General features: G+C 43.9%; 1 protein-coding gene across 2 annotated transcripts in view; it reads left to right on the forward strand.

Annotated features, from left to right (window-relative positions):
- KIAA0930 (KIAA0930 ortholog) overlaps positions 1-27,196 on the forward strand; it is a 134,749-nt gene that overhangs the window by 12,296 nt on the left and 95,257 nt on the right. Inside the window, exons 2-3 of one of the 2 annotated variants that reach the window (XM_077825553.1) lie at positions 5,034-5,080; positions 17,913-17,964. The exons of the other annotated variant lie outside the window; for it this stretch is intronic. Coding sequence (XP_077681679.1) covers positions 5,034-5,080; positions 17,913-17,964 — 99 coding nt within the window. The remainder of the gene's footprint in view (positions 1-5,033; positions 5,081-17,912; positions 17,965-27,196) is intronic. 2 annotated transcript variants of the gene reach the window in all.

Consider the following 27,196-nt stretch of genomic DNA (forward strand, 5'->3'; position numbering starts at 1 on the left):
CAATTTAATAAGATGATTACTGGCAAAACTTGGAAGAGTTTTCATACAAAAGTGCAGAAGAGGTCCTGTCTGAGTGAGGTACAGTCTATAAATCTGGGGCCCATAGTGGGATTGGTGTGTTTTCCCCTCTGTTAGTTTGTCATTATGTCTGTTCTTTTGCCAGTGCTTGGTTGATATGCGCTGGTAGCAGTGCAGAGGGAGTAGGGAGGAATATATTGGTGAGAGTCCTTTGAAAACAGTTATACCTACAGAGAGGAAAGTTGGTCTAGTGGTTACAGCACTAGCCTAGAACTTGGGAGACCTGTGTTCAAGTCCTTGTTCTATTACAGATTTCCTGTGTGAACTTGGGCAAGCCCTTAGTCTTTCTCTTACCCCTGCCCTACTTCACAGGGATGTTGTGAGGATAAATACAGTAAGGATTGTGAGGTGCTCGGATACTCTGGTAATGGAGGTCATGCAAGTACCTGAGATAGATAAGATGGGCAGAAGGGGAGGAATGACCACAAGCAGCAGACCAGTGGCAACTAGAGGAACATAAAATACTTCAGCACACCAATCAATATTTGAATTCACCTCTCAACACAAGGTGCCCCTATAAGTCCAACTTCTATTTTATTTTTGCTGAAGGGTTGGGAAGATGGGAGTGGCAAGGAGAGAGTGAGGGCAATTTACAAAGTGCCATCCTTCAGGATGTATCAGCTTGGTGCCTACTGTACTCTCCATGATCATGCGATGTGCCCCAGATTGAGTGCTATGCCTAGAGTTCATAGTACTGGTCATGTGATATTCAGTGACTGGTCACAAAGGCTTTGGAAATAACAGATCTATATTTCAGTGCTTTGTTAATCACTGAACTAAATGGAAGCATTGAGTTCTGCATTCTTACTTTAAATTCTAGAGATAAAGTCGAAAGGTAGTAAAGTGAAGGTAATTACAGAGGGGATTTAAAGAGGCACTTTTTGTAGTTTGTCATACTACACAAAAAAAGAAAAGGAGTACTTGTGGCACCTTAGAGACTAAGCAATTTATTTGAGCATAAGCTTTCGTGAGCTACAGTATGCATCCGATGAAGTGAGCTGTAGCTCACGAAAGCTTATGCTCAAATAAATTGCTTAGTCTCTAAGGTGCCACAAGTACTCCTTTTCTTTTTGCGAATACAGACTAACATGTCTGTTACTCTGAAACCTACACAAAAAAACCCACCCTAGAGTATTTCCCCTGTGCTGTTGCTGAAAATTTGTCTGAATAAGATCATCCTTCTTCAACCAACATGATCCAGTTTGAGCCCACAATCATCGTTGCAGAAAGGCAGCGGCTTCTTCGGAGTTAAAGTTGCTCCCAGGTTCCATTTGCTAAATCCCATATTGTTAGGCCCCTTATAACTTTACCTTGTGTAGCTGGTGGTAAGGTATATTCAGGTTCCATAGGTAAAATATAAGTATTCATTCATGCTGTAATGCAAAGGACTGCAGGCCTCAAGCCTGTAAGACAGACAGGTTGGCCAAAATAATCAAGGCCTAAGGCCTGAATTTTAGTTGACCCAAATAACTAACTGATGAGTGACCTTAAAGTCACAAGATAAAGTGTTGCAAGTAACAGATTTCTTATTTCACCATTTAGCAAACTACAGAATCGCAATTATTAATATTTTGGGAGATTGCTAAGAAATGGGTGTCAGCAAAACCTGCAGATGTCCAACTGCAATAATGCTATAGCAAGTGATTAATCAATATGCTAACGAGCATGATGCACATAGTTATTTAGCCAACAGAAACTAGGAACCTCAACATGAGTGGGGTGTGGCAGTTCAGATAAGGAAAAGGGGCTGAACTCATCGTGAATATGCATAATACACATTGGTTGTTAGTGTAATCCACAATAAAACTGGTTACCTGCCTATGTGCTGGGGGATAGACTAAGACACACGATACTGATGATTTCCTGTTGATCATCTCACCTATTTCAGGGTTCCCCCACACAGGCTATGTGAGTAACGCTGTTATTGGACATTCTGTATTATCTCTGTCTTTTGTTATCTTGCAGTGTTTGTTGCCTTATTTTGCTGGATAATCAATTTCCTAATAAAAGAACAAGTAATAAGAGTAGGCTGGTTCTTTTGTGTGTCACAGATCTCATTCTGATGACAACCATGAGACTGTAGCTGATCTGCAGACTGAACCCTCTCAGACCACTGCATGCTAAACTGTGCTAATAAGAATTAAGATCTAAACATGTAACATTTGCTTAGCCTGGAAATTGTCAAACTTACTTTGAAAGGAAAAGAGAGCATTTCTGCAAAACTCAATGAAAATTCTTCAAAGATTTTCTAAATGTACCCTGTACTTCTAAATGTACCCTGATTTGAAATTACTTTTGTCTTACTGTAGCACAATAATGACTTGTTACTTACCCCTTCAGGCTTCCCAAATAGTTAAGTCGTTTTGAAAAGTCATTCAGCAGCAGGAGGAAGAAAGCAAGTTGTAATTAAGTAAGTTATTTACTTTGTGCTCAAAACTCTTCACAACAATCTTCTTTGCATTTATATCAATGGGAGGTTTTTTTCACCATTGACTTGAGTGACAGCAGGACTGGATGCCAGGGTCAAAATTTTCAAAAGTGACTAGTGATTTGGGGTGTCAGTTTTTGGGGTGCTGAAGTTGGGGCACCTGGGCCTGATTTTTCTGAGGTGATCAGCTTCCATTGTCTTCTGCTGGAATTGTAAGTGTTCTGAAGAATCAGGCTACTTTCTACAATTCCAGCTGAAACCAGTAGGAGCTGAGATATCTCAGTCCAAATCAGAGGCCACTCTTGAAAATTTAGTTTTGTGTGTATACGTGAATGCTGCATTTCAGAAAGAAATTGTTGCCGTGTATTAGTTTTGTACGACAGTAGTGCCTAGATGCCTCAGCCAAGATCTGTGCCTCATTGTGTAAGGCACTGTACACACACAAACAGGATAGCCTCTTGTTCAAAGAGCTTATGCTGTAAATGGACAAGATAGACAAAGGGTGGGAAGGGAAATAAAGGCACAGAGAGGAGATGTGATTTGTCCAAGTTCACACAAAAGCTCACTGGCAGAGAAGGGAGGAGAACTCAGGTCTTCTGTATCCCAGTCCAGCACCCCAGCCCCTGGATCACGGTGCCTCTGTTCACTCAGCTACCTCTTGAGATGTACAGAGTTTTTGCTAAATTTGTCTAAGTCCTTTTCAAATGCAAGTTAAATCGCATTTTAAGCGTAGTGGAGCTAATTCAAACTGAAAAAAGAGAGTGTATTTAAGCAGCTAACAAACAGTAATGGCTGCTTCATAATAAGGGCTCTTAAAATGCCAGCAGAGTGTAGTCGTGGTTTTAGATCCAAGAAGTTCTCCCCAGAATTTGCAGATTTAGAATGGGAAAGGGATCATCACTTGAGGGCAGGCAGTGTTGTCTCTCTTTTCTGAGTGGTGTTGGTGTGGCATAGATGTTCGGTCGATTACTTTTTTTAAAACCATAAGGATCACTTCCACTAACCAGTTACTGGGGATTTCTTTTGTTTGTTTGTTTAATATGCAGCCCTGTGTGGTGTTTAAGCTTTAGAGGTACCGTCTCTTCTCTGTGTGCTTAGACTGACAGCAGCACAAAAGTTGCACCAGTGCTGTCAAGGGGATTGTTCAATACTGTAAATATCCATAACTGTGCAATCTGCAGTGCTGTGTGCACTGGCCAATCTTACATCAATTCTTTCTCCTGTGATGGGTTCCCAGAAAGGTTAGGAACTGCTTGAGGAAATATCTCTTTCTTGTGTATCTGAGGCTTGTTGAAGCAGGGAACCTGTTATAAAAGGCACGGTAATTTTGCAATCGAGAGGAAGTCTGCAACGGCATTTCTTGTGTCATACAAACATCTAGACTTGTGTGGGCTAAATCTTCAAGACTCAATTTGTTAGACATTACATCAAACACCATGTTATTGTAAGTCAGGATTTTCAGAAAGTAACCCAACCTGAGACACTTTAAAAGGGGCCTGATTTTTACAAAGAAATGAGCATCCTTCGAACAAATCTTCTTAATTGTATGTCATGTGGGACACCCAAAAATTGAGGGACCCAAAGTTAAGTAACATTAGAAAATCTGGGCCATAATGTGTTGTGTTGGATCAAAATGACGATCTCTAGCTTCCACATTAGAACAGTCTCATTGTGCTAGAAGACGGAGGAAATGAGGCTTCAGATATGATTGTCGTGTGCTTACTCAGATAGCTACTGGCACTGTTTCTACTTAAAACAAAGTAAAGAGCTGAGTTTGGATCATTTCTGTCATTTTAACTGGGTGGGCAATTCTGGGTGCCTTAGATATTTCTGCTTACGTGGAAAATGCTGCTGTGATTGTGTCACCTCTTTTCAGTGGCAGGATATTTACTAGCATATAGCAAAGAAAATATACATCCAAAACATAAATGATGTGAAACATTCTGGATCTTTCCTCTAAGAGTATAGTTCTTCTGAAATACTGTTTACTCAACCTCCAGTTCCCTAAAGTCAGTGGTAAGCTGGAGCCGGTTCACACGAACTGGGGGTTAAATTTTGAAGCAGTTTTAGAACTGGTTGTTAATTGTTACGGCTCCCTGAGCTCCTGGCCGGGGAGGCTCCCTCAGCCCCTCCCCGGCCTTCTCCCCTCTCGCAGAGCCTCAGCATAGGATGCCACGCTGCTGGCGCCAGTGCTCTGGACCGCTGCTAGGGAGTTCTGCAGCTCCTGCCGCTTTGAGTGGCATGGTAAAGGGGTGGGGCCGCTGGGGGCAGGAAGTGGGTGGGAGTTAGATAGGGGGCGGGGACAGGCTGTTTTGGGAGGCACAGCCTTCCCTACCCGGCCCCCAATACAATTTTGCAACCCCAGTGGGGCCCTCGGGCTACAAAGTTGGCCAACCCCTGGTCTAGTTTATTATTTTCTTAACAGGGGTCGTATTTGCCTCATTGGTTATGTTGATATGCGTTTAATAAAGCAATACTTTGTTTCTAGTTTAATAAACATGTAAAAATGTTTGTTTTTAATTGTTAGGTATGACTCCCAATGACTCCATGCATTGCCACTTCTTATGGAGAAAGGTACAAAAAATGCATACTGTGGCACATCCCTTAAATCGGAACTTTTTTTAGGGAACCGGTTGTTAAGATTTTGGCAGCTCGTCAATGCCTAAAGTGACGCCTTGAAAGTGCTTTGCCACAAGTACTTGAGTGAAAATGAAAATGGTCGGCATCAAATCCCACTTCCACAAGAAAGTGATCGCAGTATGCATCAGCTGGTGTGGTCTGCATGACTGGTGTTCTCTTAGGAGGAGAGTGACTGAGCAGACATGGAGCAAGAATAAATTTATATAATGCTATATGTATACATAGTGTGTAGTGAACAGGCAAGAGACCTGTTCTGGTAGTCTTGCAATCTGTAGGTGCAAGAATTCTGTTTCCCCAAACTCTGTGTGCTGGACTTAAGCCCAGGCAGTGAAGGAAGTCTTTTTTTTTTTTAAACTTAAACCTATATCTGACAAAAAGATGCACTAGCAATTTGAAACTTGTATATAAATTGGTGGATATATCATTCCCCATCCGTCTGTCTTTCTAAACAAGATCTGCATAAAACTGGATTGCATCGAAAGGATGCGTATTTGTTGGATGATAACATTTGTTCTTTCTATTTGTTAAAATTCAGAAGTAGGTTACTAAGATCCACAGTGCTGATAATTTCTGGATTTATGGCATTTAAAACTGAATTGGCCCATCCTGTAAGTAAGCAAAGGCACAACCGGATATTTATGAACTGCTTGTTTTCTTTCGGTATTGATATGTAGCGATTAAAAGATCTATTCATTATTTATCTGGCCTTGAATTTTAACAGATAAGATTACAATCTGTGCAGAACCATCCCCAAAACTGTTAACCATTCAACGATCTGATGAATTTCACATCTCCTGAAATGTGTATTAGTGGATGCTGTATGATAGTCTAGCTGCGGGCAAGAAAGTTAGTAGCATTTGCAGTTACATTAGTTAGGCTGAAAAAACAGAAATTGCTTTTGCACAATTGGCTGTGGTTTGGGGGCAGAGAGGTCATTTTCAGCCTCCTCTGAAGCCAAGGCAACCCAAGAAGGGAACAGGCTATGTGGATAGACCAATGTTCCATTTTGATTTTGCAATCCACTGTTTGGTGTTTTATGTCCCTCTCTGTGCCCCATTGTCACATTCTGGGGTGCAGTCCAGACCAGTGAGGAGTTGTCACCACCTGCTCGGCATCCTTGGGTGCCTTGCAATGCTTTGCTGTTGTAGCTCTCAACCTGGGCCGATCCCAACCAGCCTATCAGTATGCAGTTCATACCCTGAGTATCTATGTGCTAGAAAGTCTTGGTTTAGCAGCTCTACCCCAGCAGCCTGTCTACAGCCGCAGTCTGGCTTTCACCAGCCTTGGTTGTTACTTGCAGGGCGATCCAACACATTCCAGTGCTGGATTTTCCCAAAAACGCGTGTTCTGCAGTGTCCAGTCCTCTCCTGGACAGTTCAGATATTAAGGCTTATTGCTTCTGTTACTTTAACTGGAGTTCCCAAACAATTCACTTTAAACACAGCACTGGATTAGTTTACATTAAAAATAAAACTAGCTAATTAACAAAAGAAGATAAGATTTTTAGTGAATTCAAGTATAAGAGATAGTTAGAAATGGTTACAAGCAAATAAAAATGAAAGCATGCATCTAAAAGTCTAAAACGTAATCTAGCAAGTTTTGGTTCAAGGCTTTGTTAAGATGGCCTTTCTCACCCACAGTCTCCCAGTAAGATGTGAATGACTCTTTCCTTGGTCAAGATCTCTCCCAGAGGCTCAAAAATGCTGGTGCCTTTGTCCTTTAGGTGAAAGAGAGAACTTAGGGTTTTCTGCCCCTTTCTTTTATAGTCCAGTGAACCTTTGAAGTGGATTCTTCTGAAGGTTACCTCTCAAATCATAGTTTATCCAAACAGTGAGGAAGGTGACATGGAGTGTAGTGGTGAAGGAGTGCTCTTTCTTCCCCCAGTTGTTTGCTAAAGTGCAAATTGTTCAGTTTCCTGCCATCTCCTCCCCCTGCTGTTTTGAGGACCCTATTTACTACTTGTATGTAAATTGAGGTACACATTCCTTTGTTTAGGATCATCCTGTTTAACAACTTTTGCCTAGGCAGGGCTGTCCAGTTTTGAACACTTGATAGTAACTTCGTACAGGAAGAATTCATAACTTTACATATACTGTTTCTACATACATTTCTCTGTGATATTATTCACCAGCAAGTTATTAGTTTTCAAATGAAACCTCAGAAGGCATATTTAATACAAAGATTACTACAGGGGTGTGTAGGATATGAATACAGGGGTGCTTTTGCTCACACTGATCTAAAGGGGATGCAAGTCTGTTACTGTCCCCCACTACCGGCTGGGGTCTATATATCAAGCTGTAGAGGTTCATGCTTCTAGCTTTGAAGATCCCTGACTAGGGTTGCCAGGTGTCTGGTTTTCAACCGTATGCCTGGTCGAAAAGGGACCTTGGCTGCTCTGGTTAGCACCGCTGACTGGGCTGCTAAGAGTCCGATTGGCAGTGCAGTGGGGCTAAGGCAGGCTCCCTGCCTGCTGTGGCTCCGCACAGCTCCTGGAAGCAGTGGCATGTCCTCTCTCCGGCCCTTAGGCATAGGGGCAGCCAGGGGGCTCCGCACGCTGCCCCAAGCCCCACCCCCGCAGCTCCCATTGGCCGGGAACCCCAGCCAGAGCCCTCACTCCCCATCATGCACCTCTGCCCAGCACTGATTCCCCCTCCTGCCCTCCAAACCCCTCGGTCCCATCCCAGAGCACCCTCCTACACCCCAAACCCCTCATCCCTGGCCCCACCCCAGAGCCCGCACCCCCAGATGGAACCCTCACCCTCTCTCGCACCCCAGCCCAGAGCCCCCTCCTGCACTCCAAACTCCTCATTTCTGGCCCCACCCCGAGCCTGCACCCCCAGCTGGAGTCCTCACCCCCTCCCACACGCCAAATCCCTGAGCCAGCCCAGTGAAAATCAGTGAGTGAGGGTGAGGTGCGCAAGTGACAGAGGGAGGGGGGGATGGAGTGAGATGGGGGGAGGCCTCAGAGAAGGGTGTGGAGGGGCATGGCCTCTGGAGGGGCAGGGCAGGAGGTGAGGCAAGAGTGTTCGACTTTGTGTGAGTAGAAAGTTGGCAACCCTATCCGTGACCTGAGTAAATTTAGATCCTGAGTCAAACTTTGTAGCTGGGTGCTTGCTCTCAAATGAACTAAACAAAATCTCAGATCGCAAAATATTGATGTTTGGGGAAAGTCCTCATCCAGATCAAAACTTAGCTCTTCGGACTCAGTTGAGAGAAAGTGAGTTACAACACAAAAACACTAGTTCTAAATTTACATAAGGACAGACATTGGTCTTGGCTTGAATGTGGGCTTAATATAGAAACTTTCTCTCTCCTGCTACAGGTATCCAATAGCCTTGCATCTTATGCAAGACAAATAAGTTATTAACTGAAATGAACAGGGCACTGCATTCCTTTTGTTGATAGGTTTTGTTGTCCCCATTTGTGTAGAAAACATGGTTCTAAGACTGGCAAACCTTAAATCTAAAATCTTTTATGTAGCCCTTCCAGTTTCAGCATTCCTTTGAAATAGCTCGTGAAGGAGCTGTCAGGGTTCCCTCCCCATTCTGAACTCTAGCGTACAGATGTGGGGACCCGCATGAAAGACCCCCTAAGCTTATTCTTACCAGCTTAGGTTAAAACTTCCCAAAGGCACAGATTTCTTTCTTGCCTTGGGAACCAGCTTAGGTTAAAAACCCGATACGCTGCCACCACCAAGTGATTTAAACAAAGAACAGGGAAAGAGACCACTTGGAGAGACCACGTCTTCCCCCAAGCCCTTCACCCACTTTCCTGGGGAAGGAATAATATCCTCACCAATTGGTACAGGTGAACACAGACCCAAACCCTTGGATCTTAAGAACAATGAAAAATCAATCAGGTTCTTAAAACAAGAATTTTATTTAAAGAAAAGGTAAAAGAATCACCTCTGTAAAATCAGGATGGTAAATACTTTACAGGGTAATCAGATTCAAAACATAGAGAATCCCTCTAGGCAAAATCTTAAGTTACAAAAAGCCACAAAACCAGGAATACACATTCCCTCTAGCACAGCGAATTTCACAAGCCAAAAAAACAAAAGAAAGTCTAATGCATTTTCTAGCTAGATTACTTACTAACTTTACAGGAGTTGGAAGGTTGCATCCTTGATCTGTTCTCAGCAAAGGTATCAGACAGACAAAACCTTTGTCCCATCCTGTCCCCCCCCAGATTTGAAAGTATCTTGTCCCCTCATTGGTAATTTTGGGTCAGGTGCAAGCGAGGTCACCTTAGCTTCTTAACCCTTTACAGGTGAAAGGATTTTGCCTCTGGCCAGGAGGGATTTTATAGCATTGTATACAGAAAGGTGGTTACCCTTCCCTTTATATTTATGACACTTTCCCAAGGCACAAATTCTTCCTTGTCCTTGGAACGGTATCACTGCCACCACCAACTGAGTTAAACAATGATTTAGGAAAAGGACCACTTGAAGTTCCTGTTTTCCCGAAATATCCCCCCAAGACCCTTCACCCCCTTTGCTGGGGAGGCTTGAAAGTAAACAAGGTGAGCACAGACCAGCCCCTTGGGTTTTTAGGACACTAAAAACCCATCAGGTTCTTAAAAGCAGAACTTTATAATAAACAAAAAGTAAAAAGCACCTCTGTAAAATCAGGATGGAAGGTAATTTTACAGGGTAATCAGATTCAAAACACAGAGGATTCCCCTCTAGGCAAAACTTTAAAGTTACAAAGAAAACAGGAATAAACCTCCCTCTTAACCTAGGGAAAATTCACAAGCTAAAACAAAAGATAATCTGACGCATTTCCTTCCTATTACTAACAATTTGTAATCTTAGATTCTTAGTTCAGGTATGGCTTTAGGAGATGTATTTTCCCTGCCCTGGTTCCTCGCTGTCCCGGAGGGAACACAAAGAAACACTTTCAAATCTGTGGGGGAAGGTTTTTGTTTTGTATCTTAACCTGGTTGGTACCTGACCAAAAGGAGATCTGAGCTTCTTAACCCTTTACAGGTAAAGGAGGAATTTTATGCTACCCTTAGCTGTATGTTTATGACAGGAGCCTTTTCTGGGGGAAGGGGTTTGGGTTTTTTCCATTGCATCTTGATAGCCAACCGTCAATATTTATGCAGCAGATGTTAGTTTATAGTGTTACATATTTTGCAATATAAAATAGACTTTTTTTGTCTTAAAATGACTAAATTATTTTCATTAACTACCTAGTAATCCAAAAATGGGTTAAGAGGGGTATATGCTCTTTTATTCACTTTAGGTGCAATACACCCCTGTAGTTAGGGCCAGTGTAGACTTTTTTCATGTCTTGCATGAGTGCTATTTTAAGAACTTGTCAGATGGGTATAAACCTTATGTTGACCCTCTGCATGAGGGTGAATTTCACCCTTTGTGTTCTTATGAGAAAGAAAACATGAAAATGTGTGTGATAAAGCAACAGGAAAGAGTGCAGGCCAAGAGGGCTAGAAGGTGCCCCAAGTTAAATAACTGGATGCCCAAGGATTACAAACTCACTAATTCACTAAGAGTAAAGAAAAGGCTGAAAGAGGTGAACAAGGACATTTCAAAACGTAATCCAGGATTTAGATGAGAGGCATTAGTGAGGCACATAACGTCTAGGATAGAGTTGGATTGGAAAACATAGTTGATCTTGAGTAAAGAAAGGGAAAAAAAACAAGATGCAGAATGAGAGGACACTCTTACAAATGACTAATGGCCCAACTCTGAACTTTCTCACACTGGGTGGCAGCTTTTCATGGGATTAGCCCAGTTGCCTTTGAGGAAGTCTTACAGCTGCAAGGGGTCACAGTTTGCCTGTTAGGTAGTAACTTATTCAGTCTAAGAAATACACACTGTAGAGAAGTTATTGTTCTCTTCCTGGTGTCGTTTTAGGAACATCTCTCCATATGTATTCATGGGTCCTTCTCCTAGGTATATGCCTTTATGAGAAATTCAGTAAAACTTTCAAGTTTTAAACAAAAATAGAGAGCTTTGTGCCATCTTATTTGAAATGTATACAAGGCTGTAAGAGCTAAGGAAGCTACTGAAAAATACTTAGCATTGACTGCCAAGTGTTTGTCTTGTACGTTAGTCAAGCAGATGGGATTGTTTCACTTTCCGTTGTTAAATGTTTTAATCTTTTAAGGTTAAAACCATAAAATCCCAATACATGTCAATTTTAACTTTTCCCGTGTTAGAGTTTCCTTTTCTCTCTTGCTGTCTAATATACAGGTGCATGTGGATGAGGATGCTTTGGCTCTGATCGTTTCTTTTTATGTAGATTTTTTCCTCCTGGGACACCTGCCTCAGTTCACCCCTGGCTGGAAGGGGTGCATGTGGGTAGGCTGAAACAGCTGGGAAGAGGGTGATCTGGAACACATGTCTAGAGGAAGAAGAGAATCTCTTCCAACCAAGTTTGACTTCTGCAATGGGAGGGGAGATGCTGGTTTTGGTAGTTGGAAAGATACACCTGAAGTTGAGGAAAGGGCAGACCGGAATTTTCCATGGTTCCATAGAAACTCCACTAAGACCAAGTCTCCTAAGTAATATGATATATTACAAGCTTTTATATCCTTGGAACAAATGTTCATTGTCTGATCTAAACCTGAGGGTGTGACATTGATACTAACTGCAAATTAACCCTTTCTGGGTGTCTGCTACATTGCACACCTCCTCTTCTCTATGAATATATAACTGTGGGTACATCTCCTCCAATCCAAACTCTCAATTGTCTTTCTGTGTTTTAAATTGGATTAGTCTAAACTTGATATTTCTCAGCTCCTCAAAGTGCTCTTAAGTACATTTTTATGCTGTCCTGAAGCTCTGACATTTCTGCACTCAAGACACTGCAGAGTTATTGGCAATGTAGCCTGAGAGCAGTGTACCCTGAGGAGGAAATTGTGGTACAGACTTGTCTCTAATTCCATTAAGCCTTGACAGCAGTCCTACGCAGTAGGAATAATAAAATGTTGGAACAAATGAGTTTATAAACCAAAGCAGATTAAAGTTAGTGTGGCTACTCAAATTGAGGGTACGGGAGAAAATTAAGGCTTTGTGTGATGTCTTAATTTATCCAACATGCCCAAACATGACCATTCTAGATGATAACAGTTCAGTAAGAACTTGTGTTAAACTTGAACAGATCTATAATGTGTTCACCATGAATCAGTCACTACTGTTGTGCTCAGGTAGTTGTCTTTAACGTCATACTGTTACAGAAAATGAGAAGGATTTTAGCCAAGCATAGCTTAGAAAAATATAATTTTACTTTACTCTGTGTGTGTGTGTGTGTGTGTACACACAACTTTCCATCTTCAGCTCTGCAAGTATTAACTAATGCTCACAACACCACTGCGAGAATAAAAAGTATTATTATCTCAGCTTTACAGATGGGATGAATGGAAACAGAAGTTAAGTGACAGGCGTAAGGCCATGGAGAGGGTCAGTGATGGAGCAGAGATTAGAGCACAGTGGTTCTTGGCACCTACTCTTGTACTTTTAAGATTTAGCAAAAATGGTTCAGCTGTTTCTCAGAATAAGATCAGGGGAAAAAAGTAAGTTTTTTGCGCAGGTTAAAATAATAATTAAAAAACTCACAACCTTTCAATTGAGAAATTCTAGTACCTCCATACTTTGGAGTAGGGACTTGAAAAATGAGTCGGGGTCCTGTGGGAAAAATAGTACGTGATCTTGTACTTTAAAGACTGTCATAATATATAGGGAGTCTGAGTTAAGGTGCACAGTGTCTCCTAACTTTTTAATGCTTGACTTTGTAACCAAAACTTTCTTTTAGTGTAGTTTGTATGTAATCTTTCTGTACAGTGGTACAATTTATCCAGAAGGATCACAAAGTATTTTACTGACTGACACACTATGTTCAGGAATCACTTCTAGCCCCACTGAAAGGCTGAAACTCAACAACTGTTATGACACTTTAGTGGGGGTCTGTCCTCCTGTGGCTCAGTGGGAGGCCACTCAACCTCACTACGTCTCTGGGGTGCTACTCCCTATCGGGGATTGAAGCCCCGGTCCTAAAGCAGGATAGCTCAGTTTAACAGTCTTTAGGAGCCTAGGTCCTCGGGCAGGGCAGGGCAGACAAACCAGTCTCAAGGCTCAGGCCATGAGGCAGGATGGAGCACCAAACAGTCCAACATCGCAGCGCTGGCAGACAGACACAGGCCTCTTGGCTTAAGGAGAGTGCGATTGGCAGCAGGGTGGGTGGGATTGGCAGCAGGGTGGGTGGGGACCTGAGCCCACCCCACTCCATCGGATCCCAGCCCAGGGCCCTAACAATGGTGGAGCGTTCCACACTATGTCATCGGGGATCCAATGTTCACGCAGAAACACAACCTGACTATATTTGGCTGTCCCTGGGCTACTTCCTACTCTCCCACTGTAATGTACATGTGGTGTGGGGTCATCCCCTGTCTCTTCAGGGGACAGGGTGAATGGCAGTCCTGGTAGCTCTTCTTCTGGATCAGTCTCCTCCTGGGGCTGGGCGTGGCACAGCACAGGTTCAGCTCCGGGGATCTGCAGCAGCTTGCACCCTTCCCTGGTTCAGACTCAACTGAGTTAGAGGCTCTGCCTTTTATGCTTCCTGTCCCGCCTCTCACCTTCCAGTGGGAGGTGTGAGCCCAGCCTGGCTCCGGCCACCAGAGATCAGAGAGTGGTTCAGTGGGAGGCCACTCCATCTGACTACAGACACTGGCTCTATTAATCAGTTTTATTATCAGACGTGAAGAATATCTTACCTAGTGGGAACTGCAGAGAAAATTTAGGTAGGCGGATGGTAATTTCCTAAGTGATACACATGATTCCAAGACCAACTGGCTTGCATAGAGACTGGGAGTGGCTAAGTCATTATGCAAGGTAACCTATTTCTCCTTGTTTTTTCCTACCCCCGCCCCCCCCCCAGACGTTCTTGTTAAACTCTGGATTTGTGCTGGAAATGGCCCACTTTGATTATCATACACATTGTAAGGAGAGTGATCACTTTAGATAAGCTATTACCAGCAGGAGAGTGGGGTGGGGGGAGAGAAAACCTTTTGTAGTGGTAAACACCCATTTTTTCATGCTTTGTGTGTATAAAAAGATCTTCTGTACTTTCCACAGTATGCATCCGATGAAGTGAGCTGTAGCTCACGAAAGCTTATGCTCAAATAAATTGGTTAGTCTCTAAGGTGCCACAAGTACTCCTTTTCTTTTTGCGAATACAGACTAACATGGCTGCTACTCTGAAATCTGTCATTATGCAAGGCACTGCATTTAGCCGTATGGAATGGAAATCTATCAACTGCATGAAAAAACTCGTACAGATACAGACAGACATCATCTTCCTTTCCAAATGCAAACAGATGGACATCGTACCAAAAGGACTGAAGGTAAAAAATCCATTACAATCTACGTACCATATAGACTATGCTGACAGCTTGTGCCACACGCTCTCAAAGAAACTGCGGAACCACCTGATCAACATCCTCTACGGCAAACAGGGAAAGATAAAGAATGAGCTCTCAAAAATGGGTACTCTCATAAAAAACCAACCTTCCACACAAACTTCCTCGTGGCTGGACTTTACTAAAACTAGACAAGCCATTTACAACACAAACTTTGCTTCTCTACAAAAGAAAAAGGACACTAAACTTTCTAAACTACTACATGCCACAAGGGGCCACAGCAATGGTTCCCTCAACCCACCCAGCAATATTGTTAATCTATCCAACTATACTCTTAGCCCAGCAGAAGCAGCTGTCCTATCTCGGGGCCTCTCCTTCTGCCCCTCCACCCCCACGAACATGATACAGTTCTGTGGTGACCTAGAATCCTATTTTCGACGTCTCCGACTCAAGGAATATTTCCAACACACCTCTGAACAACATACTAATCCACAGAGACCTCCCTACCAACAGTACAAAAAGAAGGATTCTAGGTGGACTCCTCCTAAAGGTCGAGACAGCAGACTGGACTTCTACATAGAGTGCTTCCGCCGATGTGCACGGGCTGAAATTGTGGAAAAGCAGCATTGCTTGCCCCACAACCTCAGCCATGCAGAACACAGTGCCATCCGCAGCCTCAGAAACAACTGACATCATAATCAAAACGGCTGACAAAGGAGGTGCTGTTGTCGTCATGAATAGGTCAGAATATGAACAAGAGGCTGCTCGGCAGCTCTCCAACACCACTTTCTACAAGCCATTACCCTCTGATCCCACTGAGGGTTACCAAAAGAAACTACAGCATTTGCTCAAGAAACTCCCTGAAAAAGCGCAAGATCAAATCCGCACAGACACACCCCTGGAACCCCGACCTGGGATATTCTATCTACTACCCAAGATCCGTAAACCTGGAAATCCTGGGTGCCCCATCATCTCAGGCATTGGCACCCTGACAGCAGGATTGTCTGGCTATGTAGACTCCCTCCTCAGGCCCTACGCTACCAGCACTCCCAGCTACCTTCGAGATGCCACTGACTTCCTGAGGAAACTACAATCCAACAGTGATCTTCCTGATAACACCATCCTGGCCACTATGGATGTAGAAGCCCTCTACACCAACATTCCACACAAAGATGGACTACAAGCAGTCAAGAATACTATCCCCGATAGTGTCACGGCTAACCTGGTGGCTGAACTTTGTGACTTTGTCCTTACCCATAACTATTTTACATTTGAGGACAATGTATACCTTCAAATCAGCAGCTCTGCTATGGGTACCTGCATGGCCCCACAGTATGCCAACATTTTTATGGCTGACTTAGAACAATGCTTCCTCAGCTCTCGTCCCCTAATGCCCCTACTCTACTTGCGCTACATTGATGACATCTTCATCATCTGGACCCATGGAAAAGAAGCCCTTGAGGAATTCCACCATGATTTCAACAATTTCCATCCCACCATCAACCTCAGCCTGGTCCAGTCCACACAAGAGATCCACTTTCTGGACACTACAATACTAATAAACGATGGTCACATAAACACCACCCTATACCGGAAATCTACTGACCGCTATTCCTACCTACATGCCTCCAGCTTTCACCCTGACCACACCACACAATCCATTGTCTACAGCCAAGCTCTGCGATACAACCGCATTTGCTCCAACCCTTTAGACAGACAAACACCTACAAGATCTCTATCAAGCATTCTTACAACTACAGTACCCACCTGCGGAAGTGAAGAAACAGATTGATAGAGTCAGAAGAGTTCCCAGAAGTCACCTGCTACAGGACAGGCCTAACAAAGAAAATAACAGAACGCCACTAGCCGTCACCTTAAGCCCCCAACTAAAACCCCTCCAACGCATTATTAAGGATCTAGAACCTATCCTGAAGGATGACCCAACACTCTCTCAAATCTTGGGAGACAGGCCAGTCCTTGCCTACAGACAGCCCCCCAACCTGAAGCAAATACTCACCAGCAACCACATACCACACAACAGAACCACTAACCTAGGAACCTATCCTTGCAACAAAGCCCGTTGCCAACTGTGCCCACATCTATTCAGGGGACACCATCACAGGGCCTAATAACATCAGCCACACTATTAGAGGCTCGTTCACCTGCACATCCACCAATGTGATATATGCCATCATGTGCCAGCAATGCCCCTTTGCCATGTACATTGGTCAAACTGGACAGTCTCTACGTAAAAATAAATGGACACAAATCAGATGTCAAGAATTATAACATTCATAAACCAGTTGAACACTTCAATCTCTCTGGTCACGCAATTACAGACATGAAAGTTGCGATATTACAACAAAAAAACTTCAAAACCAGACTCCAGCAAGAGACTGTTGAATTGGAATTCATTTGCAAATTGGATACAATTAACTTAGCCACTCCCAGTCTCTATTCAAGCCTAAGTCATTATGCAAGGTAACCTATTTCCCCTTGTTTTTTCCTACTCCCTCCCCCCCTACCTCAGACGTTCTTGTTAAACCCTGGATTTGTGCTGGAAATGGCCCACCTTGATTATCATACACATTGTAAGGAGAGTGATCACTTTAGATAAGCTATTACCAGCAGGAGAGTGGGGTGGGGGGAGAGAACCTTTTGTAGTGGTAAACACCCATTTTTTTTTTTCATGCTTTGTGTGTATGAAAAGATCTTCTATACTTTCCACAGTATGCATCCGATGAAGTGAACTGTAGCTCACGAAAGCTTATGCTCAAATAAATTGGTTAGTCTTTAAGGTGCCACAAGTACTCCTTTTTTTTCCCTCTAACTTCTGTTAAAGAAGTATTCATATGATCTTCTTTAATGATCAGGAGTCAGATTTCTGTTTCATTTTTTCATCTGAAAGGCAAATTGTACCAGTGGCTAGTAATTAATGTGGTGGTAGAGAACAGAGGAGATATATGCACCTTTATAATGGTAACCCCAGAAAGGGTCAGTTAAGATGATTTCTAGAAAGGTCCTTATATGGTAAATTGGGATGGTGATATTGATAGGTATAACTAGGTGCCTTGGCTGTATAGATAAGCACGTCCAAACAACAACAGCAAACATGAAGAAAATTGAAGAATAAATAATATTAAACTTCTGTTGTTTGTGCTACAGTACTTATATTAGCAATCGCTGAGGTAGAGATCAGGGCTTCCTTATTGTTCCAAACAGCACTAAGTTGTTAGTATACAACCAATAACTGACATATCAACAAACCAACCAGACCAAACGGGTTTTCTTTGGAGATCCTTTAATCCTAAAATTGATTCAGTGTCATGTTTAAACAACCCCATCGAGGAATTATTCCCTGATTTTTTTTTATTTTTTTTTCCAGGCAGTGATGCTGTATCTGTCACTCTTGTTGTTTGCTGCTGGCTTATTAAGAGGTGGGGGAAAAAGACCCAAAACCCATTACAGAAGTGCTGTAATTACATGCATTAGGAAATCTGTGTATATGTCGTTAGATTAGCAGTCACCATCCTTGTTTTAATTATTAGATTTTAGTAATTCTGTTTGGCAGCTAAGCCTCTTGATAATCAAGTTAAATATACACAAAGTGCTCATTTGAGAATGGTGTAGATGCTGCAAGAGAATAATAAAGTATTTTGCAAACGCGTGGGCAGGCAGTAGCGTTTTATTTGACACGGCAGCCACTTGGGAGGGGTGGGGAAATAGAGATGCTGCATTTTCTATAAAAGGCAGTTTTCATTCCATATCTCTCGACTGTACTTCATTTCCAGGAACACCATTTACCTTAATCCCACAGTTCCCTCTGTTCCACACAAATGTAATGTTCCCCTCCCTTTTTTGTTTGAAATTCATTATAGCAGAAATGAAGAATCATGAAATTGAGGTTACAGAAAGTAAACGCCCACTACAGGAATGAATCCTACGGCATTTTTACTTCCTGGCAGGAATAATTTTTATATGTTTCTTATTTTGGATCTTCTGTTGCACATCATGTTCCATGTTTGAGCTCTGGCAGGTTGGGAGGTATGTTTTCTGCTTTGAAAGTGTTGAACTGCTTTATTCCCCATTGTCGCTTCTGTTCCTTAGCTTCGTCTCTCCTGTCATTCTCCAAAGGCTGGATCCCTCAGTCGTTACAGCTTGATGTTGCATGAGTATCTGATACAGTATTAGCACTGAAGTCTGAATCACCAAAAATCAAAGTGTTGGTTTTTTATTTTTGTTTTTTTGCATTTCATTGTGAACTTAATGTGTCCTTAAAGTAGTGTCCGTTGCGTCCTTAAAATAGGATTTTTTTTTTTGAGAATGGGATTATTTCCATCCAACAGGTGGTTTGAATAAAACCCCTTGAATTTATTTTATTTTGCTCATAACCTAAGCCCTGGCCTACACTAGGACTTTAGGTCGAATTTAGCAGCGTTAAATCGATGTAAACCTGCACCCGTCCACACAATGAAGCCCTTTATTTCGACTTAAAGGGCTCTTAAAATCGATTTCCTTACTCCACCCCTGACAAGTGGATTAGTGCTTAAATCAGCCTTGCCAGGTCGAATTTGGGGTACTGGGTGGACACAATTCGACGGTATTGGCCTCCGGGAGCTATCCCAGAGTGCTCCATTGTGACCGCTCTGGACAGCATTCTCAACTCAGATGCACTGGCCAGGTAGACAGGAAAAGAACCGCAAACTTTTGAATCTCATTTCCTGTTTGGCCAGCGTGGCAAGGTGCAGGTGACCATGCGGAGCTCATCAGCAGCGATGACCATGCAAAGCTCATCAGCAGAGGTGACCATGATGGAGTCCCAGAATCGCAAAAGAGCTCCAGCATGGACCGAACGGGAGGTATGGGATCTGATCGCTGTATGGGGAGAGGAATCCGTGCTATCAGAACTCCGTTCCAGTTTTCGAAATGCCAAAACATTTGTCAAAATCTCCCAGGGCATGAAGGACAGAGGCCATAACAGGGACCCAAAGCAGTGCCGCGTGAAACTTAAGGAACTGAGGCAAGCCTACCAGAAAACCAGAGAGGCGAACAGCCGCTCCGGGTCAGAGCCCCAAACATGCCGCTTCTATGATGAGCTGCATGCCATTTTAGGGGGTTCAGCCACCACTACCCCAGCCGTGTTGTTTGACTCCTTCAATGGAGATGGAGGCAACACGGAAGCAGGTTTTGGGGACAAAGAAGATGATGATGATGAGGTTGTAGCTAGCTCACAGCAAGCAAGTGGAGAAACCGGTTTCCCCGACAGCCAGGAACTGTTTCTCACCCTGGACCTGGAGCCAGTACCCCCCAGATCCACCCAAGGCTGCCTCCTGGACCCGGCAGGTGGAGAAGGGACCTCCGGTGAGTGTACCTTTCAAAATACTATACATGGTTTAAAAGCAAGCATGTGAAAGGATTAATTTGCCCTGGCATTCACGGCTCTCCTGGATGTACTCCCAAAGCCTTTGCAAAAGGTTTCTGGGGAGGGCAGCCTTATTGCGTCCTCCATGGTAGGACACTTTACCACTCCAGGCCAGTAACATGTACTCGGGAATCATTGTACAACAAAGCATTGCAGCGTATGTTTGCTGGCGTTCAAACAACATCCGTTCTTTATCTCTCTGTGTTGTCCTCAGGAGAGTGAGATATCATTCATGGTCACCTGGTTGAAATAGGGTGCTTTTCTTCAGGGGACACTCAGAGGAGCCCGTTCCTGCTGGGCTGTTTGCCTATGGCTGAACAGAAATGTTCCCTGCTGTTAGCCATGGGGAGAGGGGAGGGTTGAGGGGGTAGCCATGCGGTGGGGGGAGGCAAAATGCGACCTTGTAACAAAAGCACATGTGCTATGTATGTAATGTTAACAGCAAGGTTTACCCTGAAAGAGTATAGCCACTGTTTTATAAAATGTGTCCTTTTAAATACCACTGTCCCTTTTTTTCTCTCCACCAGCTGCATGAGTTTCAAGGATCATAGGATCTTCTCCTTCCCAGAGGCTAGTGAAGATTAGAAAGGGAAAAAAAAATGCACTCGTGATGAAATGCTCTCTGAGCTCATGCTGTCCTCCCACACTGACAGAGCACAGACGAATGCATGGAGGCAAATAATGTTAGAGTGCAGGAAAGCACAAAATGACCGGGAGGAGTAAGTGGCGGGCTGAAGAGAGTAAGTGGCAGGCTGAAGTGAGTAAGTGGCAGGCTGAAGACAGGGCTGAAGCTCAAATGTGGCGGCAGCGTGATGAGAGGAGGCAGGATTCAATGCTGAGGCTGCTGGAGGACCAAACCGGTATGCTCCAGTGTATGGTTGAGCTGCAGCAAAGGCAGCTGGAGCACAGACTGCCACTACAGCCCCTGTGTAACCAACCGCCCTCCTCCCCAAGTTCCGTAGCCTCCACACCCAGACGTCCAAGAAGGCGGTGCGGGGGCCTCCAGCCAACCAGCCACTCCACCACAGAGGATTGCCCAAAAAACAGAAGGCTGGCATTCCATAAATTTTAAAGTTGTAAACTTTTAAAGTGCTGTGTGGCATTTTCCTTCCCTCCTCCACCACCCCTCCTGGGCTACCTTGGTAGTCATCCCCCTATTTGTGTGATGAATGAATAAAGAATGCATAAATGTGAAGCAACAATGACTTTATTGCCTCTGCAAGCGGTGATCGAAGGGAGGAGGGGAGGGTGGTTAGCTTACAGGGAAGTAGAGTGAACCAAGGGGCGGGGGGTTTCATTAAGGAGAAACAAACAGAACTTTCACACCGTAGCCTGGCCAGTCATGAAACTGGTTTTCAAAGCTTCTCTGATGCGTACCGCGCCCTCCTGTGCTCTTCTAACCGCCCTGGTGTCTGGCTGCGCGTAACCAGCAGCCAGTCGATTTGCCTCAACCTCCCACCCCCCCATAAACATCTCCCCCTTATTCTCACAGATATTGTGGAGCACACAGCAAGCAGTAATAACAGTGGGAATATTGGTTTTGCTGAGGTCTAAGCGAGTCAGTAAACGGTGCCAGCGCGCCTTTAAACGTCCAAATGCACATTCTACCACCATTCTGCACTTGCTCAGCCTGTAGTTGAACAGCTCCTGACTACTGTCCAGGCTGCCTGTGTACGGCTTCATGAGCCATGGCGTTAAGGGATAGGCTGGGTCCCCAAGGATACATATGGGCATTTCAACATCCCCAACAGTTATTTTCTGGTCTGGGAATAAAGTCCCTTCCTGCAGCTTTTGAAACAGACCAGAGATCCTGAAGATGCGAGCGTCATGTACCTTTCCCGGCCATCCCACGTTGATGTTGGTGAAATGTCCCTTATGATCCTCCAGAGTTTGCAGCACTATTGAAAAGTACCCCTTGCGGTTTATGTACCCGCCAGCTTGGTGCTCCTGTGCCAAGATAGGGATATGGGTTCCGTCTATGGCCCCACCACAGTTAGGGAATCCCATTGCAGCAAAGCCATCTGCTATGACCTGCACATTTCCCAGGGTCACTACCCTTGATATCAGCAGATCTTTGATTGCGTGGGCTACTTGCATCACAGCAGCCCCCACAGTAGATTTGCCCACTCCATATTGATTCCCAATTGACCGGTAGCTGTCTGGTGTTGCAAGCTTCCACAGGGCTATCGCCACTCGCTTCTCAACTGTGAGGGCTGCTCTCATCTTGGTATTCATGCGCTTCAGGGCAGGGGAAAGCAAGTCACAAAGTTCCATGAAAGTGCCCTTACGCATGCGAAAGTTTCGCAGCCACTGGGAATCGTCCCAGACCCGCAACACTATGCGGTCCCACCAGTCTGTGCTTGTTTCCCGAGCCCAGGATCGGCGTTCCACAGCATGAACCTGCCCCATTAGCACCATGATGCATGCATTGGCAGGGCCCAGGCTTTCAGAGAAATCTGTGTCCCTGTCCTGATCACTCACGTGACTGCGTTGACGTCACCTCCTTGCCCGGTATCGCTCTGCCAGGTTTTGGTGCTGCATATACTGCTGGATAATGCGTGTGGTGTTTAATGTGCTCCTAATTGCCAAAGTGAGCTGAGCGGCCTCCATGCTTGCCTTGGTATGGCGTCCGCACAGAAAAAAAGGCACGGAACGATTGTCTGCCGTTGCTCTGACGGAGGGAGGGGCGACTGACGTTGGCTTACAGGGTTGGCTTACAGGGAATTAAAATCAACAAAGGGGGTGGTTTTACATCAATGAGTATTTCAGGCAGGACTTCACGGAGGGTTCCAATAAGAAATGGTGCACCTAAGTAATTGTTCTTATTGGAACAAGCAGGTTGGTCTGGCCTCTGATTGATACATGGCTAGATTTACCTCGCTGCACCTTCTCTATGAGTGTCTGCAGTGTGACCTAGAGGAATGAGTCCCCTACACAGGGGATGGGGGGAAGCAAATGAGTACAAAACAAATCTGGTCTATTTCTTGTTTTGATCCACTCCATCTATCTTTTACATCTTTGGCTGGCAGCAGACGGTGCAAAAGGACTGCAAGCCATCCACATCTCATGGCTGCTCGGCAGAAGATGGTGCAGTAGGACTGCTAGCCATCCTCCTCTCTTGCCTGCCTGGCAGAAGATGGTACAGTAGGACTGCTAGCAATCCGTATCGCCTGCCTGCTCACCATAAGATGGTTCAATAGGACTGACTGCAGGACTAACGAGAATGACCTGGTCAAGTCACTCCAAATTTAGTCCCTACGCCCATGTCTGCCCAGGCGCTCCCAGCTGACGTGGCCAGGAGCACCTCGGACATGACAATGACGGCTACCAGTCGTACTGTACCGTCTGCTGCCACAAGGCAATGGGTTGATGCTGCTGTGTAGCAATGCAGTACCACGTCTGCCAGCACCCAGGAGACGTACGGTGACAGTGAGCTGAGTGGGCTCCATGCTTGCCGTGGTATGGCGTCTGCACAGGTAACTCAGGAAAAAAGGCGCGAAACGATTGTCTGCCCTTGCTTTCACGGAGGGAGGGCGGGAACGGGGGCCTGACGATATGTACCCAGAACCACCCGCGACTGTTTTAGCCCCATCAGGCATTGGGATCTCAACCCAGAATTCCAATGGGCAGCGGAGACTGCAGGAACTGTGGGATAGCTACCCACAGTGCAACACTTCGGAAGTCGACTCTAGCCTCAGTACTGTGGAAGCACTCCGCCGAGTTAATGCACTTAGAGCATTTTCTGTGGGGACACACACACTCGAATATATAAAACCGATTTCTAAAAAACCGACTTCTATAAATTCAACCTAATTTCGTAGTGTAGACATACCCTAAGAATTAGAACTCTAGTGAAATTGACAGTTTCACATCAAATCACATAAGTGTCATAAAAAGTGGTAATTTGGGGCTGCAAAGTAGCCCTGAGCAAAATCATTTTGTAGCTCCTCACCTGCCATCTCTACTCCCATTTAAGGACTACAGGATTGGGCACTAAGGGATTGATACAAATGCTGTTGAAGCCTATGGGATTCTTTCTACAGGACTGGAGTGGGCCCTAAATGTTGCCGCTTCACAGAAGCGGTTGCCACCAGTTGGTATCCTACACAGTGCAGTTGTGGCTGCCTAGAATTGTTGTTAAATACCATTTGGAGTTGGGGCTAAAACTTGCCTTGCTACTATAAATGATTATATACAGTTCACTGCAGTGGCGTTGTAGCCATGTTGGTCCCAGGATATGAGAGAGACAATGTGGGTTAGGTAATATCTTTTACTGGGTCAACTTCTGTTGGTGGAAGGGACAAGCTTTTGAGCAACAAAGAGCTCTTCTTCAAGTCTGAGTGTCTGATTCCTTTTTCCTTCCCCAGATGTGAAGAGCTGTGTGAAGCTTGAAAGCTTGCGTCTTCCACCTACAGAAGTTGGTCCAGTAAAAGATATTACCTCCCCTATCTTGTATCACTCCCTATATAGTTACATGATTTATAATTTGTTCTTAACTTGATTTTATTACCTATCTTATATATTTGAAAACATATCAGTCTGAACCACATGGATTTATATAGGCACATATAAATCCGGAGTACTGTAAGCGCTTCCATGCGGTCAGACCACATTTTGGAAGGGATTCCAAACCACCTGATGCAGGGTTAAAACTAATCTCTAATTATTATGGGTTAAGAGGAGGCTTCCTTGTGGGGCAGATTATGCTACATCTGCCTACTGTACAGTTGTTACATCTTCCTCGGAAGCATCTGTGCTGGCCATTGTCTCAGACAGGATACTGGACTAGATGCACCATTGGCAGTTCCAGAGTGGCAATTCCTGTGCCAGCGTAGAGCCCCATCAAAGTCAGTCCGTCTGGACAGAGCTTCTTGCAGATGAGTCTATATTTTGTAAAATAGAACTGTAAATACATGAGTTCAACACGCTGCCTGTAAAAGGTGTCAAGTTTGTAGTATTTAAAATACATTTTAAATGTTGAAAATACAGTTTTCATATGTGAAGATCCCTTTATGTTAAATTGTCTCTTCAGTGTAGGCTGGGCTGTTCTCTTTCTGGAATTGGTTAAAATTTTCCAAAAGCGGCAAACCTTACTGTATGAGAACTAGTCCCTTTTGAGTGTGTCTGTTCTTGAATTTGTAGTCACATTGTAACAAATGTAATTGTACATTTTTGTGTGGACACTATACACGAATGTTTCTTCCAGGGTCCTGGCTACACTAGTTTTTACAATCCATGTTTGTTAAAACAGGACAAATAATTCAATGTAGGGCTACCTCTTCAGCAAGAAGTAAGACGATGGTGCAGCGCCTAGCACAATGGGGTCCTGGTCTCTGACTAGGGCTCCTATGCACCATATGGTAACACAAATAATGAATAATAATAATAATAAAGGGGAAGGACCTTCCACTTTTTATTGGCTCTTAGATGATTAAATCATTAAACAACATAGAACCAGCCATGGACTGATACAGTCCCTTAGGTTGTTGCTTATGTTTGCAGTATTAAAAAATGAAACAACTAAGCAAACCTTCAGTTAGGAATAAAAGGACTGGCTACTGGAAGGCAGCTTGACATAAAGGCATCCCTGTTTCTCTTCTTCATGTGTAACTGCTTCAGGAAGGAGGGAAGGGATAATAAGCAGTTTGCAGTTACACATTTGTGGGTGAATAATGTGTTGATAAATTTCCTTGTGGAGCTTGCAGAATCATTCTAGATCTTACTCAGGTAGCCAGACTAATTTTAATAGTCACCCAGTAACTTCAAAGGGAGCTTGTCAAAGAAGACAGGGCCTATTTAAAGAGAGAAGAAACTCTTTCATAAAATGCAATAAAGTGCTTGCTAAGAGGATCATAGGGGAGAAAAAATAGCTTCGCAACTGATGCAATTTAACCTTCTTTTCATAGTCTTTGAATGATTTAACTTGCATGGGAACCAGAGGGTATACAATAAGACTGCAAACATGAAAGTTTCCTAAGCTTTACGTCTTTCTTGAAAGCAGAGTTGGGGCCAGATCCTCAGCTGGTGCCATTCAGTGTAGCTCCATTGATTTCAATAGTGTTGCACTGACTTACACTTTTGGAGGAGCCTGTATACTGCAGTGGATGCAGTGTTTCTAGCGCAGTGGCTGCTGGGGATTTGAACTGAGAAAGCATTGATAATAATGGAACTTGTAAATGAAAATGAGATGCGGGGGGAGAAACTTTGTCATTTAGCCCATTTATTTGGGGTACTAGAGTATTTAAAGTGCTGCTATGATCAGAGAAATAACCTCATAAAATTGGCGTAATTTTTCTTAACAGATCTAACTGTGTATTTGGAGTCCTGTCTGCTTTACTTACTTTAGGTTTTACTGCTTTTTAGCCCTGTGGAGTCAACCAGCTACTGAGGAAAGAATTAGATTTCCTTATCAGAATTGCTAACTACTGTAAGTTCCAGTTGCACCCCCACATTCTGCCCTAAATTGCACTTGTACCAAAATTTGAAGACACTGGGGTTACACAGGCATAACTGAAGGCAGAATCTGGTCTGCAGAACCTTTATTACAGCTGGTGATGCACAATCTGGGAGGAATCCAACATGGCTTTTGAGATCCTTGGTTGTATCTGCTGGACTGACATTTAGAAAGAAACACATTTGCTTTTAAACCAAGCCAAAGGAGCTGGGAATCATTGAGAGGTCGTGAACCCAGAACCTTAATGTGTCATACAGAGTTGATCTCAAGAACAGAATTACACTTTAAGGTGTAGATGCGTTTATGTATTTCCTCACTTTTAGTCCTAGTATTGTATCAGATCCACGTGGCCAATCTCAACACTTCTGGAAAACTCCATTTTAAAGCAAATTGGGCTCCCTATGGAAGCAGGTATCCACCAGTGTAGGTTTGATCAGGCTAAAAATGTTTAGTAGTCAGTTTGATCTCATCTGATTTGTTCTTTATGCTGTGTTTCTCTGTGATAACTGAACAAAGCCACAAATGGTTATTATTTATTTGTATTATTGTAGCACCTAGAAGTGTTGGTTTTGGACCAGGACCCCATTGTGCTAGGTGCCATAGGAATACAGAACAAACAGCTGGTCTCTACCCCCAAAGAGTTTACAGTCTAAGGGCTTGTCTTCACTACCGGGGTAAGTTGACCTAAGTTACGCTATTCCAGCTATGTGAATAACGCAGCTGGAATCAACGTAGCTTAGGTTGACTTACCCCGATGTGTTCACTGTGTGGCATGACACTCCCCGGTCGACTT

This window comes from Eretmochelys imbricata, chromosome 1 (assembly GCF_965152235.1).
Source record: "Eretmochelys imbricata isolate rEreImb1 chromosome 1, rEreImb1.hap1, whole genome shotgun sequence".
Lineage (NCBI taxonomy): Eukaryota > Metazoa > Chordata > Testudines > Cheloniidae > Eretmochelys > Eretmochelys imbricata.